Raw genomic sequence first — 12,495 nt, forward strand, 5'->3', positions numbered from 1 at the left:
TCCATTTAAACTATGGCCAATGTTTAGCTAGCGTTAGCTGATACCATGACATGCAATGCCAATTGTAGCCACAGCAGTTTTAGGTAGTTTAAAACAACAAAGCTAGAACAGCTAACACTATAAATACATAAATGAACATAAAATGAACAAACATGACCAACTTACTTTCAGCTTAGTGGAAAACGGTGATTCTTGATGTTCACTGAACGGAGCCGAGCGGCCACTTACTTCCACAGAGATCAAACCAGAGGCGGAGAGACAGACGGTCGATGAAATTCGAAAAATGGCGCCAAAAGCTTGGCGTGTTGCCTCGGCCAATCAGAGTGCCGTTTACTGGTTGGCTTATGACGACGTGCTGCCTCAGCCAATCAGAGTGGCGTTAACTGGTTGAACTCATAAGAGTTATAAAATCCTATGTACCATGAAATTATTTTCTGAAGCCTAATTTCCAACAAGTTGCATTTCCATATAAATATATGAATAAAAACATAAACAAATAATAAATAAATAATTACTAACAAACTGTTTAATCACAAATAATCTATAATCGTATTCATTAATCATGTTGATAACAACAATGTTGATATTTGTCATTAAAAAAATTACATTCTTTAATAATGTCAATTTCCTGCACCTGTCTTAGACGTCCACGTGACATCCAAAAAAGTTACCTAGTCCGACGTTCAAATGTTGAACTACATATTGACGTCCAAGTGGGGTCATGGTTTGACGTCCAAATATTGGACCTATTTTGCACGTTGTGTAAATGTCCAGAACTGGTCATGGACTGACGGACGCAATAGAGACACAATCTGCACGTCCATCAGACGTCTAATATTTAGTGGGTCACTTCTGGAGCCAGCCCCCAGCGGCAGCCGAGGAACTGCAGCTTTTTGAACGCGGAAGTGATCCTCACTGCTGAAACCTACAACTGCCCCCTTGTTTTAGAGCCAGAGCACTGCACCTCAGTACTGCACTGTTCTTTACTTCACCTGATACAAAGGCAGGATTTGACCATGTCTCAGCTTTTTTCCTTGAAGCAGTTAAATTTACACTGACGTGAATCCAAATTTCACTTCTTAGGATCCTAATTTGTTTCGTTGCAAAGCCCCATGACTGTAACGATGTGTTTCGAGCTGTATCTAGGACATCGGTTTCCTGTACCTTGAGCTCCTCCTTGCTCTGGAAGTTTTCCATCAGGTGCTGGAAGTGGATGTCTGTCATCTGGCGGAGGAGGGACAGGAGGCAGGACACGTACTCTCCCTGTTAAAGCGAGGACCAGTGGAAGACATGTGAGCCAATCACATGGAAGCAGTCAGCAGTAAAGGAACAGTCAGCAGGACAAGACAAGCTCTTCCTCAAACTGATCCCCATCCACCAGCCTTTAACTGCGGAGTGTCACCCTTCATTAAGTCGCACACTTGCGGCAGTGGGGGCGCTAATATTACGGGGAGGTTCTCGATAAAGCTTGTAATAAGGCGAACTCTCCGTACAAACAAAGGTGTAGTGGACGGGACAAATAGAGACTGAGCCAGAGATAAAAGGAGCTCTGAAATATGTAAATATGAATATACAAAGAAGGATATCTGACTCATACACGTACGTATAACACACAACTACATGACACGTCTACAGTTTAACTAAGACACATGCTGTTTTTCTCCAGAAATACAGACAACAAAGGCAGGACACGAGTAAAATAGAACTTTATAAGAATTATTAAGGCAGGCAAAAAAGAGAAGAGGATGAGGAGGAGGAGGAAGATGAAGACTGAGTGCCGTCTAATGGGACGGTTAACAGAGGAGACGTGCAGGGGGAGCGAGGGGTCAGAGACAGGATGGGTGAAGGAGGACAATATGGACAAAAGGATGTAAAATCACATGTTCACTTCTACTGATAGTCAAAATGAAACACTGGTACTTTGGAGAAAATGTCTCACACTGTGACACATTTTGTTAAAGTTTAACTTGTGATTGTCATTTAGAAGTGAACAGTAAACAACTATTTTGTGATAATATAAAGGAAAAATAAACAAATATTGCCCTGCCACAGGAAGCATGGATAAACAGGCAGACAGACACAGGATGGACGAGGGGGGTGGGAGGTGAATAGTAGTAGTCGTATTGTTAGTTACTAACAGTGATCTCCGCGGTGCACTGCGGACAGCGTTGACCCCTTACCGCCTCCTGCGATTGGCTCTTGCTCATGATTGACAGCAGGGTCTGCAGGAGGACATCCAACAGAGACTCCACCATCATCTCCACCTCCTCCTGCACTGATGTGTCCTGGAGGGAAAGATGAGAGAAAAGGTGTGCATATGTGTGTGTGCGTGTGTGTGCGTGTGTGTGTGCGTGTGCGTGTGTGCGTGTGTGTGTGTGTGTGTGTGTGTGTGTGTGTGTGTGTGTATGTGCGTGTGTGTGTGTGTGTGTGTGTGTGTGTTACCAGTGAGCTGGTCTTGATAATAGAGAATATCGAGCTGAGTATTCCAGAGCAAATGAGAAGCTCTTTCTGCTGCCTCAGATGAAGATGGATGTGATGCAGGACCACAGGAAGCAGGATCCTTCGAGACTCTGAGGGCACAAACCCCACACACAAATACACACACACACACACACACACACACACACACACACACACACACACACACACACACACACAAAAACATATTCAAATACAAAATGGTTTTGGTGCTTGTTATTCCAGAACATTATTTGTGTCCAGCCTTTTGCATTTGTACTGAAGTGCTGAAGAGCTGATTCTGTTTTGATAATTTATCTAATCTGTTAGATTAAGTTTAAGTTAACAGTGTTACTACACAAACTTTCAGGTTTGTTGGATGAAGCAGGTTCAAGTAAGATGAAAAATGTTCTGGAGACATATATGACTCATTAATTTCCATTTCATATGATAGAAAAGGACGAATCAGAGAAGAACAATAAGACATGTAACTTTCACCTGGGAAAGAGAAGAGCCTGCTGTCCACAGTGCGGGCTATAGACTGCAGTTTGACCACGTCCATGGACTGTCCTATGTGCACCGTGGACGGCATACTGCCCAGAGTGCCGCGAACAAACTCTGCCACTTCCTGCACCATGAACATCTGCAGCAGCTCATCAAAGATGGCTGGGAAGGAGTTCAGCAGAGCGGCCTGAGGGTGAGGAGGGAGAGGAGAGGGTGAGTGACGAGGTGAGAGGCATGTTTACGGAGGAGAGCACAGGTTTGAAAGAAAAAGAGAGGGAGACTGGGCGGCATTGTTAATGATGTTAGCTCCTGTGTTTGTGGACAGACACGTGACCGTGGCTTCATTCATTCAGAGCTGAGTCAACGTGAACGTGGTGAAAAGCTTCATGCAGGTTTGTCATTCAGTTTTCAAACCGATCACCAAGTATGAAGCGTTGCGTTCTAAAATTCATGAAACTAGATTCACTTTGCATGACAGCTGTTCACCACTGGAGACATCTGAAGGACACACAGGAGAGTGAACAAGGAAAAAGTCATTTTGTGAGTTTGTTCATTACGTGAATATTAAAAGGGAAAGACTGAAAGAATCAGGGGAAGTTAAAAAGTTAAGAAGAAAAAGCACCGAAACCAGAGTGAGAGATATCAAACATGATTAAAAACACACAGCAGAGCTGAGACTCGGATCAGAGGGCAAGAGATGACGCACTGAATCAGTGTGTGTCTATAGTGTGTGTGATTATACGGGACCGTGATCCACGGTGGGTCTGTAGAACAACGAGGGTGTGACTAAGCAGTCAGTGAAGGTCGTGTGAGAAATTTGTTCTTGTGTATGTGAAGACAGGATCACAAGGATGTGTGTGTGTGTGTCTGTGTGTGTGAAGTTAGGCTCACAAACAGCTGAACAGGTGAATGAGGACTCTGGGCTTCACACACAGTACGGGGTGTTGTAGTTTTCATCCAGAAGTCTACTTACTGACAGCGGAGATGGCCGCAGAGCGTTGGAGCTCCAGGCCTGAGTGCAGTTGGCTTGCCCGCTGCCAGGAGCCTGTCCTGGGGCAGGGGGCTGGGCTTGGCCCGGGGCAGGGGCTAGTGCTAAGGGAGTGGTAGGCCCAATACCAGGGCCTGGGGCTTGATTTAGGCCTGGACAAGGCTGGGAGCCCTGTGGTGCATGGGCGTACAGGGAAGAGGCCCAGGAGGAATAATAGGAACCCAGTGGATGGAGCAAAGAATTGTGGGAGATTGACAGAGAAGGTGAGGGAAGGAAGAAAGGAAAGGTCCGAGGTACAAGTGGAAGGAGGTAAATACAGGAGATAAGAGTCAGATTAAAGCAACTAAGAGCCAAGATGGGAAAGAAGCTGAGGAGGCAACTAAACTATGAGCAAATACATTTCTAACATCATGGAATTCACTTTCACAGAAGTAAAACTAAAGACAACAAGGTGCAGCTACATTTTAGCTGTAGGATTACTTAATCAAAAATAAATTATTCTGACCTTTGACAGAACAAAAAAACATAAAAACAAAGAAGAACCTGTAGAACTTGTTAGTGTGTGTGTGTGTGTGTGTGTATGTGTGTGTTGCCTTACCTGTGTGAAGATGAGGGTCTCTGAGTTGCGGCTGTCCAGGCTGAGGACGAAGCGGATCGACTGAAACAGTTCCTGGATGCTGAGGCGAAACTGCTCCTCCTCCATCCCACACGTGGCCCGAGAGTAAAGGATCCGAGACTGGACGATAAACTTAAAGAGATACTCCAGGGCCTGAAGGCACGGGTTTGTGTGAGAGAGACACAAACAACAGGAAGACACATTAAGACAACACACTGCATAAATATTTTCTTTTAACATACAAACGTGGTCAACATGAGGATTTACTGTCCAATTCACTGTTTTATTCAAACATTAACATTTCAGGGAAACGCAAATTCTATTGAAATGATATTTGAATAATAGTTTGTGGAAGAATAAGACAGACAGACACAGGCTAAAACTCAGTGGACATGGACATGGACATGGACACACACACACACAGTCTCATTAAAGATGAATAGAAACTCAGATCTGAAGCCACAGCTGCAGCGTGTGTGAAAACCATCCTCAATAATTCACACTGTCCAGTTTTACTCAACAGAATGACCCATTTCCGACGGATGTTTGAGTCTGATGAATATTTTAAAGTGCTGAGCAGCGTTTGTCTGCTAACTGTGGTACACTCTGTACATCTGCCTGTGATGGTACATCTGTTCTAAGCTCTGTCCATAATGTGATGCAGTGGTGAAGACGCGCAGTCGGCTTTCTGCTGGCAGACTGAGCGAAGACGTTCAGTGGGATGAATTACAAAGATTTCAAAATGTTGGTAAAGCTTCATGGTTGAAGCAAAGATGGACACAGCTTCAGCCAGTGGCTCTTACCCTCATGGCTTCCTGGATGTGGTCCTGTCTGACTACCTCTGCAGAGCGGTCCATGTACCACTTCAGACAGCGGATCAGCTCTCTGAAACACAACACACAGTAAACACACAGCATTACAGCATCTGAGCCGCACACACTGAATCTAGGTCCTGTACTCTCACTAACCCTAACCCTCACCATCACTCTGTTCACAGTGTCATTTCATTCACTGTTATTATAACAATACTGGCTTTAGCTGCTTTGAATAAATAATAAGCAGCAACTTAAAAACACAACCAAGACCTGTGATGCTGTGACCAGCGCTGCTCCACTGCTCCCACCACACACGTGTCTGCACACAGTGCAGTGAAGGAATTATGCAACAGGCTGATTCACTGGTGAAAACACTGACAAACTCAGTGTATTCAGCAGTAAATGAGCTGTGATGTTGCATTCAGGGTATTAGTAAGAACCAAAACACTCACTTGTAGGCCAAAGCACCAGCAAAGTGCTTCTGGATATACGTGTCCATCACCGGCCTGAAGTGGTAGTATTTACTGTCCCTGAGCAGGTTTATAATGAACACCTGAGAGAGGGAGAGACACAGAGGTGTTATAATGACAATACATGAAGGAGACACATTAAGCTAAATATATATTTATATAGCTGCCTTGATCATAACTGCATCCAAACCTCTTTTTACTTATATTTGTTTGGTACAGTGGTCAACAACAATCAATCACTATGTAATGTTGTTAAGAAAATACACATCATCCAGAGAGAAGCCATATATTTTATTTCTGTGTATATTTTTAATAATTGCGAGGACAAATAAACATGAACTTAATTTTCCAACCGTGAATTTAATGTGACTGCGTTTGTTGTTGACGGGAAACTGTCCCATCACAGGTGCAACTTTCTGTGATCTGCTGCTCAAACAGGCAGTTCTCACAGACCTAATCAATCAGTCTGCACTGCTGTGTGGGTCTGTCTGTGAGTTTGTGTTTCTGTTACACAACTGACGTGAAACTGACTGAAACTGAGTGACTGAGTCACTTCAGTCATTGGACTGAGTTAAAGGAAACAGACTCACTGAGTCATCTGGGTAGAAAATTGTAAATATTCTACTTTCTTTCTATTTTATTTTGTATTTATTTATTTATTTTTACACACACACAAACTTACCAATGACTGGAACACCAGTGGTCCATATTTGTCCGTGTTGTCATCTAAGATGGAGAATAAGGTGTCCAGAATGTCTTGGAGAAACTGCCACACACATACACAGTCAGTTACAGTTACATCTGTCTAAGTGAGTATGACAGAGAACTGATCAACTGTAAACAGGTCAAACAGGTCAACATCAGTGTGCGGCCAGTTACTGGCTGCCTGTATTTCCTGTCAGATCAATTCAGTTTCCCATGCAGCTCTCGACTGAGGGGATCTACAGTGATGTTACAACACTGACAGAAAGACAAAATAATCTGACAGAAGTGATCCCTCCTTAGCAAGAACCCATTTCACCCCAGGAGCGACGCATGGTTATATTTTTTTACAGACTGGCTAAACCTCACCTTCACTATCTCCTCTCCACTGACGTGTCTTAGTCGACCGAGAATGTCCATGACCCGGTCTGGATGGGCCTTCCACTTGAGCAGGGCCAGAAGATCCACTGAAAGACAACGCAATGTCAACCAACAGAAAAGTCTCAAAGGCAAATGAGGTCACACCAGGAAAGGAAGGCCCTGGTCAGACAACACCAGGGTGCAGGATGAATAAATACATGGAGAAATGATCAGAAACTTTTAATGGAGCTAAAAGAAAAAAAGCTTTAGATGCTTTTTAAGCACAAACAATCACAATACATGAAGGTATTCCCAACATTATTTTCCAAAAAATGGGGAAAATAATGTTGGACCATCAGTACCATTCTGAGTGAGCTTGGTGGAGGAGAGCTGTGTGGAGATCCAGAAGGTCTCCTTGGTGCTGCGCTGGAAGATGAGGCTGGAGGGGATGCTGGGACAGCTGTTGAAGTCTTCTTTACAGCAGGGCAGGCCCAGGTAGAGGGCGTGGTTACTGAAGGTCGTGTTCTCATCACACTGAGGAAAAGGGGAGTTAGACATAGACAAAGAACGGTAAATCCCACCATCAACGGGCAACACCTGCAACCTCACACATCTCAAACTGACAGGAGGTCACAGCAGTTGTATGACATATATATGTGTGTGTGTGTGTGTGTGTGTATGTAAAAAAAGAAGAAAATAAATAAATAAAAAATAAAGTGTACTTATTTTTTTTTGCACAGCAGCAACACAACAATTATGTCCGACCTTGTAAACGTAGAGTTCGTGGCTCTCGTCTGACAGAGTAGTTCCATCCTCCCTCATCAGAGGAGTGAAGGCAAAACCAAACAGCTTCTTCTCTCCTTTGTCCTTTGCTGTAGAGTGAGAGAAAAAAAGAGAAACAAAGATACAGGAAAGAGAGAAGGAGAGACCTGAGAGGCCGAGCCAGTTTAGAGTGAAGCAAATGTCCTCCTGGCTTTGCTTTGATACCCTGATTTGGTAAATAAATCTACCTGTCTGTCTGTCTACCTGTCTGTGTCTACCTGTCTGTCTGTGTCTGCCTGTCTGTCCGTCTGTCTACCTGTCTGTCTGTCTGTCTGGACCCCTGCGTTACTCACTTGAGCAGTGTCTGAATTCGAAGCGTAGGTGGGAGCCTCTGAAACGGTCAATGGGAATTGGCAGTTTGATCACTTCACTCCATCGAGGGCTGTTGTTGTGGTAGAGCACGAAGGAGCGATGCTCTGGCATGTTGGACTCTCCTGAGCCCAGACTGATGCAGTCCTGCGGGGGGGACAGGGAGAGGGACACACACAGATTCATATACAACCATTCAGTGTAAGGTGTGCAGCTTCATGCTGCGCTTGCTTCTGTTCCACAGTATTTTCCAGTGTTTTCAGGAAGGTAATTTCATCAGTCAAGAAGAGACGATGCGGATAAAACACGTGTCTTGTAAAAAAAAGGCGAGTTTGTGGAATCAGCTGTGACATTACACGGCTTGTTTAACAAGACACGTGTTAGAGACAGAGCACGTCCAAAAGTTAGTGTGCGTCCATCCAGCAGCGCGTGGCAGACAACACCTTCAACACGTCACACGTGATATTTACTGTGTTAGAAGAGTGGCACGTCCATTTAAGAAGCTGGGCAGTGTATACTGCTCTGTGTGCGCGTACTTGTTTTTGTGTATGAGCGTGCGGAAGTGTGCGCGAGGAAGATGTCTGCTGGAGAGTTGACGTTGAGCGAGTTGTAAGTGAGCGGCGGGAATTTAATACAGTGAACGTAAGAGTAACCGTAAAGCTGAAGCCCTTCCAGGTGAACAAGACTCCCGGCTCGTTTTTGGAGTAGTGCTGTTCTCCGGTTCTCTAAAAAGAGCCGGAATTCCCAACACTATTTTGGAGTTCTGTCGTTGTGTGAGTGACAGGGGGGCGGGGTTATCCACGAGCAGATACCGCTCGTGCCTGGAGCTTTTCACTGTTCCTCTGTGCTCGCGGACCACCGACTCCCTCACGAGCACTGAGGAATGTTCATTCAAACGGGGTTTTAAATTAAAAGCAGACAAAACAAAACCAGCGCTCTTCATCTGACACTAAAATTATACAACCGAGAACAGGAGGGAGCGATTGTTTCAATCGATCGGTGCTACAGAGAAAGTTCGAGAACCGCCGCTGGATTGAACGTAAGGCTGACAGTAATGGATCTTCGCCCAGTTTACCTGTGGCTCCTGGCGGTGATTGTGGAGGCAGACGGTAAGAGCACAGAAACTGTGGGAGCTGTGGTGCATAACGATAAAAACCATAAATCCCACCGTATCTGTGACAGAGCCGCAGCGGCTGATACCAGACAACACGGTCATAATAATATTATCTGAGGAGATTCAGTAGCTCGGTGCAGCAGCAGGATCAGTCTGTTACTATCCCACATTTTTCATAAAGTTCATAAAACTTTTTTATTTATTTATTCGTTTTCGCAGGAAAGTTTCGGACACACGTGCGAACCTGATCTAACCTGATTATCTTGCACATACATGTTCTGAATGATATACTTTCTCTTGCAGGACCAGGGGCCAACAGGTTGGTGGTTGTGGTTGAAGGGAGCAACGCCACCTTGCCCTGTTCCCTCATCACCCAGGAGAACATAGAGTCAGAGCTGTTTGACTGGAGGAAGGACCGTCACATGGAGGTCTTCCTGTATGATAGAGGCAGTCATTACAATAAAGGCCGCCCAGGTCAAGATGACCAGTTCAAAGGTCGTGTCTCACATTTTGAAGAAGAACTGAAGCATGGAAACGCCTCCATAGTCATCAGAAGCACAAAGGTGGCTGACAGCGGAAACTACACCTGTGACTTCCCACATCACCGGCCACGCAGAAAAACATTTTATATTTCTCTTGTTGTCAGTGAGTATGTTAATAAAACAGTTACTGTCAGTTCTGTGCTTCGAGTAATGCTGCAGTGTTTTGACAGTATTTTACTTTGACGGTTCAGTGTAGGCTAAAGTGGTAGTACTAGTGATACTATAGATAATACTGCTAATGAAGCTGGAGCTGAACGTAGCCAAGATGTTTGTCTGATTGTTCTTCTCTTCTTTTTTCTTGGGGTTCATCCTGCACTGAATTGGTCCCCGACTATGCAACTTGCATGTTTGCAAGACCTTCTTCTGTCTCTGTGTTCCTGCAGGAAAGGAGTCCGCTGCATTGTCTTAATTTTCAGCTTTTACCTGTAAACCAGGTGACTAACTGTTTCTGCTGCATGTTCTGCTAATAACACATCCATTAACCTGTAGCTAAAACTCTGCCCCTGTGACATTGGTTGTGCTAATTATTACATAAATTAGCTGTAGCTATAAATTAGCTATGCTAACAACTGAAGGATAACGTCTCCTATAACATTTCTCCACACGTCACCTTCAGGCTTCACCTCAGCTTTCCAGTCTCTGGTGGATAACTTGAATTTGATCTATGCCAAAAAAGCTGCTCGGTCACCAAACCTGGTTTAGGTCTCTGGGACAGATTTTGAAAACTAAAAAACAGCAGTAATCACTTTTCCAAAAGAATTAGCATTTAATCTAATGACAGATTTAATTAGTTAACATTAGTTAACAACTTTTTTTTCAGAATACAGCTTCCTGTTGGCCATTTGTTACAAACCCATAGCTTAGCTTTGTGAGACGGGTTCCTCAGAACCAGATACTGGCCTTGATGTTTTACCTCACTTACGACAGAAAAATCTTAATGCTCTGATGTGCCTTTTAGATCGTGACTCACAGCATCCTGCCTTAACAGAGCGGTCAGGAGAAATCAGTGGTGAGTGATGATAATACTGATCTCTACATCTGCAGCATTTGTACCATAATAATTATAATAAAATAACTTATTAAAATACATCTATAATATAAAACACTTGACATATGTTGAGTTCAGGTTCATTCAGTACTGTGGGCCACAATCTAAAAGACACACTGGCTTTCTGACACAGTTCACAGACAGATACATCCCTTTGGAACCAGTCACTGTTTTGGTTTGATGATTGTATGATCAGATAAGTCTTTGACAAAATACAAAACATTCTGTTATTAAACAGCAGTAGTGGAAAGCTGACAGAAATGAGGGGGAAAGAATCATAACTTGATTTGAACCAGGCACGTTACATTTCATGGTTGGCGTCTACTGGTGGTGTCTGTTGATTAAACGTGAATGTGACACGTTGAAATAACAGGTGTCGCTTATTGACAGCTACTGTTTACACTTTGTTAACAGGTGCGGCTCCAAAGCCGTACACCAGGATCGTTAATGTCACGAAGAGCGGGGTGCTGCTGATGTGTGAGGTACTCAGAGCCTATCCCATGCCTACGCTGGAGTGGCAGGACAGCGATGGAAACGTCCTCCCTGCTGAGCAACACGTCTCAGAAAGAGGGGGCTACTACTCCGTCAGCCTCCTCACCACTGTGAACAGGACCAAAACCAAAGTATTCCACTGTGCAGCCAAGCAGGAGGCCATCGGCCACATGACCAAGGCTGACATCTATGTTCCTTTCTGTGGTGAGATTCCTTTTATTAGTCTTTTAAATGCAAAGAGACTGTGATGGACACTGAATGAAACCCTTCGTCCCTGAAGTGGGAGATGGGTGCATTAATTTAAGCTCTTAAAGGAACAGTTCAGCATTCCTGTCTCTCGCACCTGTCTCCTTTATAAGTTGTGTTTTCCTGTCCCATTTTCATTTGTGGAAGCATCTGTTCACATCATGTGAACACTGACCAATCCAGTCACTGATAGTTGCTGACTGACTTTATGTACATATCAGTGCTAAAAACACAAAGAAAGGCCTCCAAGGCTCAGAGAGCATAGCCAGCAGCAGACTGGAATCAGCAGCCCAGTTTGTTTTATTTCCAGTTCTGATTGAAATGTAATTTCCCCGTTGTGGGACTAATAAAGGTTTATCTTATTTTAAATGCACCTCTGTGCAAGTATTTATCCTCCTCTCATGAAAGAGTGTGGGTCCTGGTCTTTACAGTATTCACACACCACAGAGATCAGCAAGATGCCATTAGCGAGTTAACTGGACGAATTACATCTCGATCACACATCAGAGGTGATGCTCTGGAAAGAAGGGTCCAGCCTCTGTCCTCTTTATAACCCGGTGTAAAAAGATGATTCAGTTCATGATAAAACACAATCAGCAAATGTTTAGTTACAAATCCACAACATTTTGAGTCTGACATTTGCTTTTTTTATAATGTGTTTCAGAGAATGTCTCGGGGGACACCACCAACAAATGGATCCTCTTAGGAATTTTTTTTTTGGGCATTGCTGTTGGAGTTCTTCTGACTTGTAGGTGTCGCAGATACGCATCGCAAATACCCAAACAGAGGTAGGTTCAAATAATATGTTGGTCTCAGCATGTCAAGTTTGTTAAAGTCTTCTCAGACAAACCATTATGAGTGGCTTCAGAGAGTATTCAGACCCCCTCACGGTTTCCACACTTTGTGTTGTAGATTTAATCTTAAAGGGATAAAATGTCCATCAGTGAGTTTATGTCAGTAACCATATTATGACAAAGTGAAAACAGGTTTTTAGAACACGTTTCACAAAT

General features: G+C 43.9%; 2 protein-coding genes across 3 annotated transcripts in view; one reads left to right on the plus strand and one right to left on the minus strand.

Moving 5' to 3' along the window:
• The window catches only part of LOC121179239 (dedicator of cytokinesis protein 3-like), a 131,217-nt gene that overhangs the window by 15,849 nt on the left and 102,873 nt on the right, over window positions 1-12,495 (minus strand). Inside the window, exons 17-28 of one of the 2 annotated variants that reach the window (XM_041033954.1) lie at window positions 8,028-8,190; window positions 7,678-7,784; window positions 7,275-7,446; window positions 6,922-7,019; window positions 6,533-6,616; window positions 5,833-5,933; window positions 5,369-5,450; window positions 4,548-4,718; window positions 2,956-3,148; window positions 2,443-2,570; window positions 2,139-2,285; window positions 1,165-1,263 (exon numbers count right to left, since the gene is read on the minus strand). In XM_041033954.1, the coding sequence (XP_040889888.1) occupies window positions 1,165-1,263; window positions 2,139-2,285; window positions 2,443-2,570; window positions 2,956-3,148; window positions 4,548-4,718; window positions 5,369-5,450; window positions 5,833-5,933; window positions 6,533-6,616; window positions 6,922-7,019; window positions 7,275-7,446; window positions 7,678-7,784; window positions 8,028-8,190 (1,545 nt within the window). The remainder of the gene's footprint in view (window positions 1-1,164; window positions 1,264-2,138; window positions 2,286-2,442; window positions 2,571-2,955; window positions 3,149-4,547; window positions 4,719-5,368; window positions 5,451-5,832; window positions 5,934-6,532; window positions 6,617-6,921; window positions 7,020-7,274; window positions 7,447-7,677; window positions 7,785-8,027; window positions 8,191-12,495) is intronic. The other variant, XM_041033955.1, reaches the window with a different exon arrangement.
• Window positions 8,646-11,506, plus strand: LOC121179240 (butyrophilin subfamily 2 member A1-like). Its single transcript, XM_041033956.1, has 4 exons — window positions 8,646-9,152; window positions 9,461-9,802; window positions 10,658-10,708; window positions 11,162-11,506. The coding sequence occupies exons 1-4, from the start codon at window positions 9,098-9,100 to the stop codon at window positions 11,485-11,487; spliced, it is 774 nt and encodes a 257-aa protein (XP_040889890.1). The 5' UTR covers window positions 8,646-9,097; the 3' UTR covers window positions 11,488-11,506.

This window comes from Toxotes jaculatrix, chromosome 3 (genome assembly GCF_017976425.1).
Source record: "Toxotes jaculatrix isolate fToxJac2 chromosome 3, fToxJac2.pri, whole genome shotgun sequence".
Taxonomy (NCBI): domain Eukaryota; kingdom Metazoa; phylum Chordata; class Actinopteri; family Toxotidae; genus Toxotes; species Toxotes jaculatrix.

What these genes read in the sequence shown, in the direction of transcription:
- LOC121179240 (XM_041033956.1), top strand. Translation starts at nt 9,098, where the DNA reads ATGGATCTTCGCCCAGTTTACCTGTGGCTCCTGGCGGTGATTGTGGAG. An exon ending in GGTGATTGTGGAGGCAGACG is followed by an intron (nt 9,153 to 9,460) that starts GTAAGAGCACAG and finishes TTTCTCTTGCAG; the next exon opens with GACCAGGGGCCAACAGGTTG. An exon ending in TTATATTTCTCTTGTTGTCA is followed by an intron (nt 9,803 to 10,657) that starts GTGAGTATGTTA and finishes TGTGCCTTTTAG; the next exon opens with ATCGTGACTCACAGCATCCT.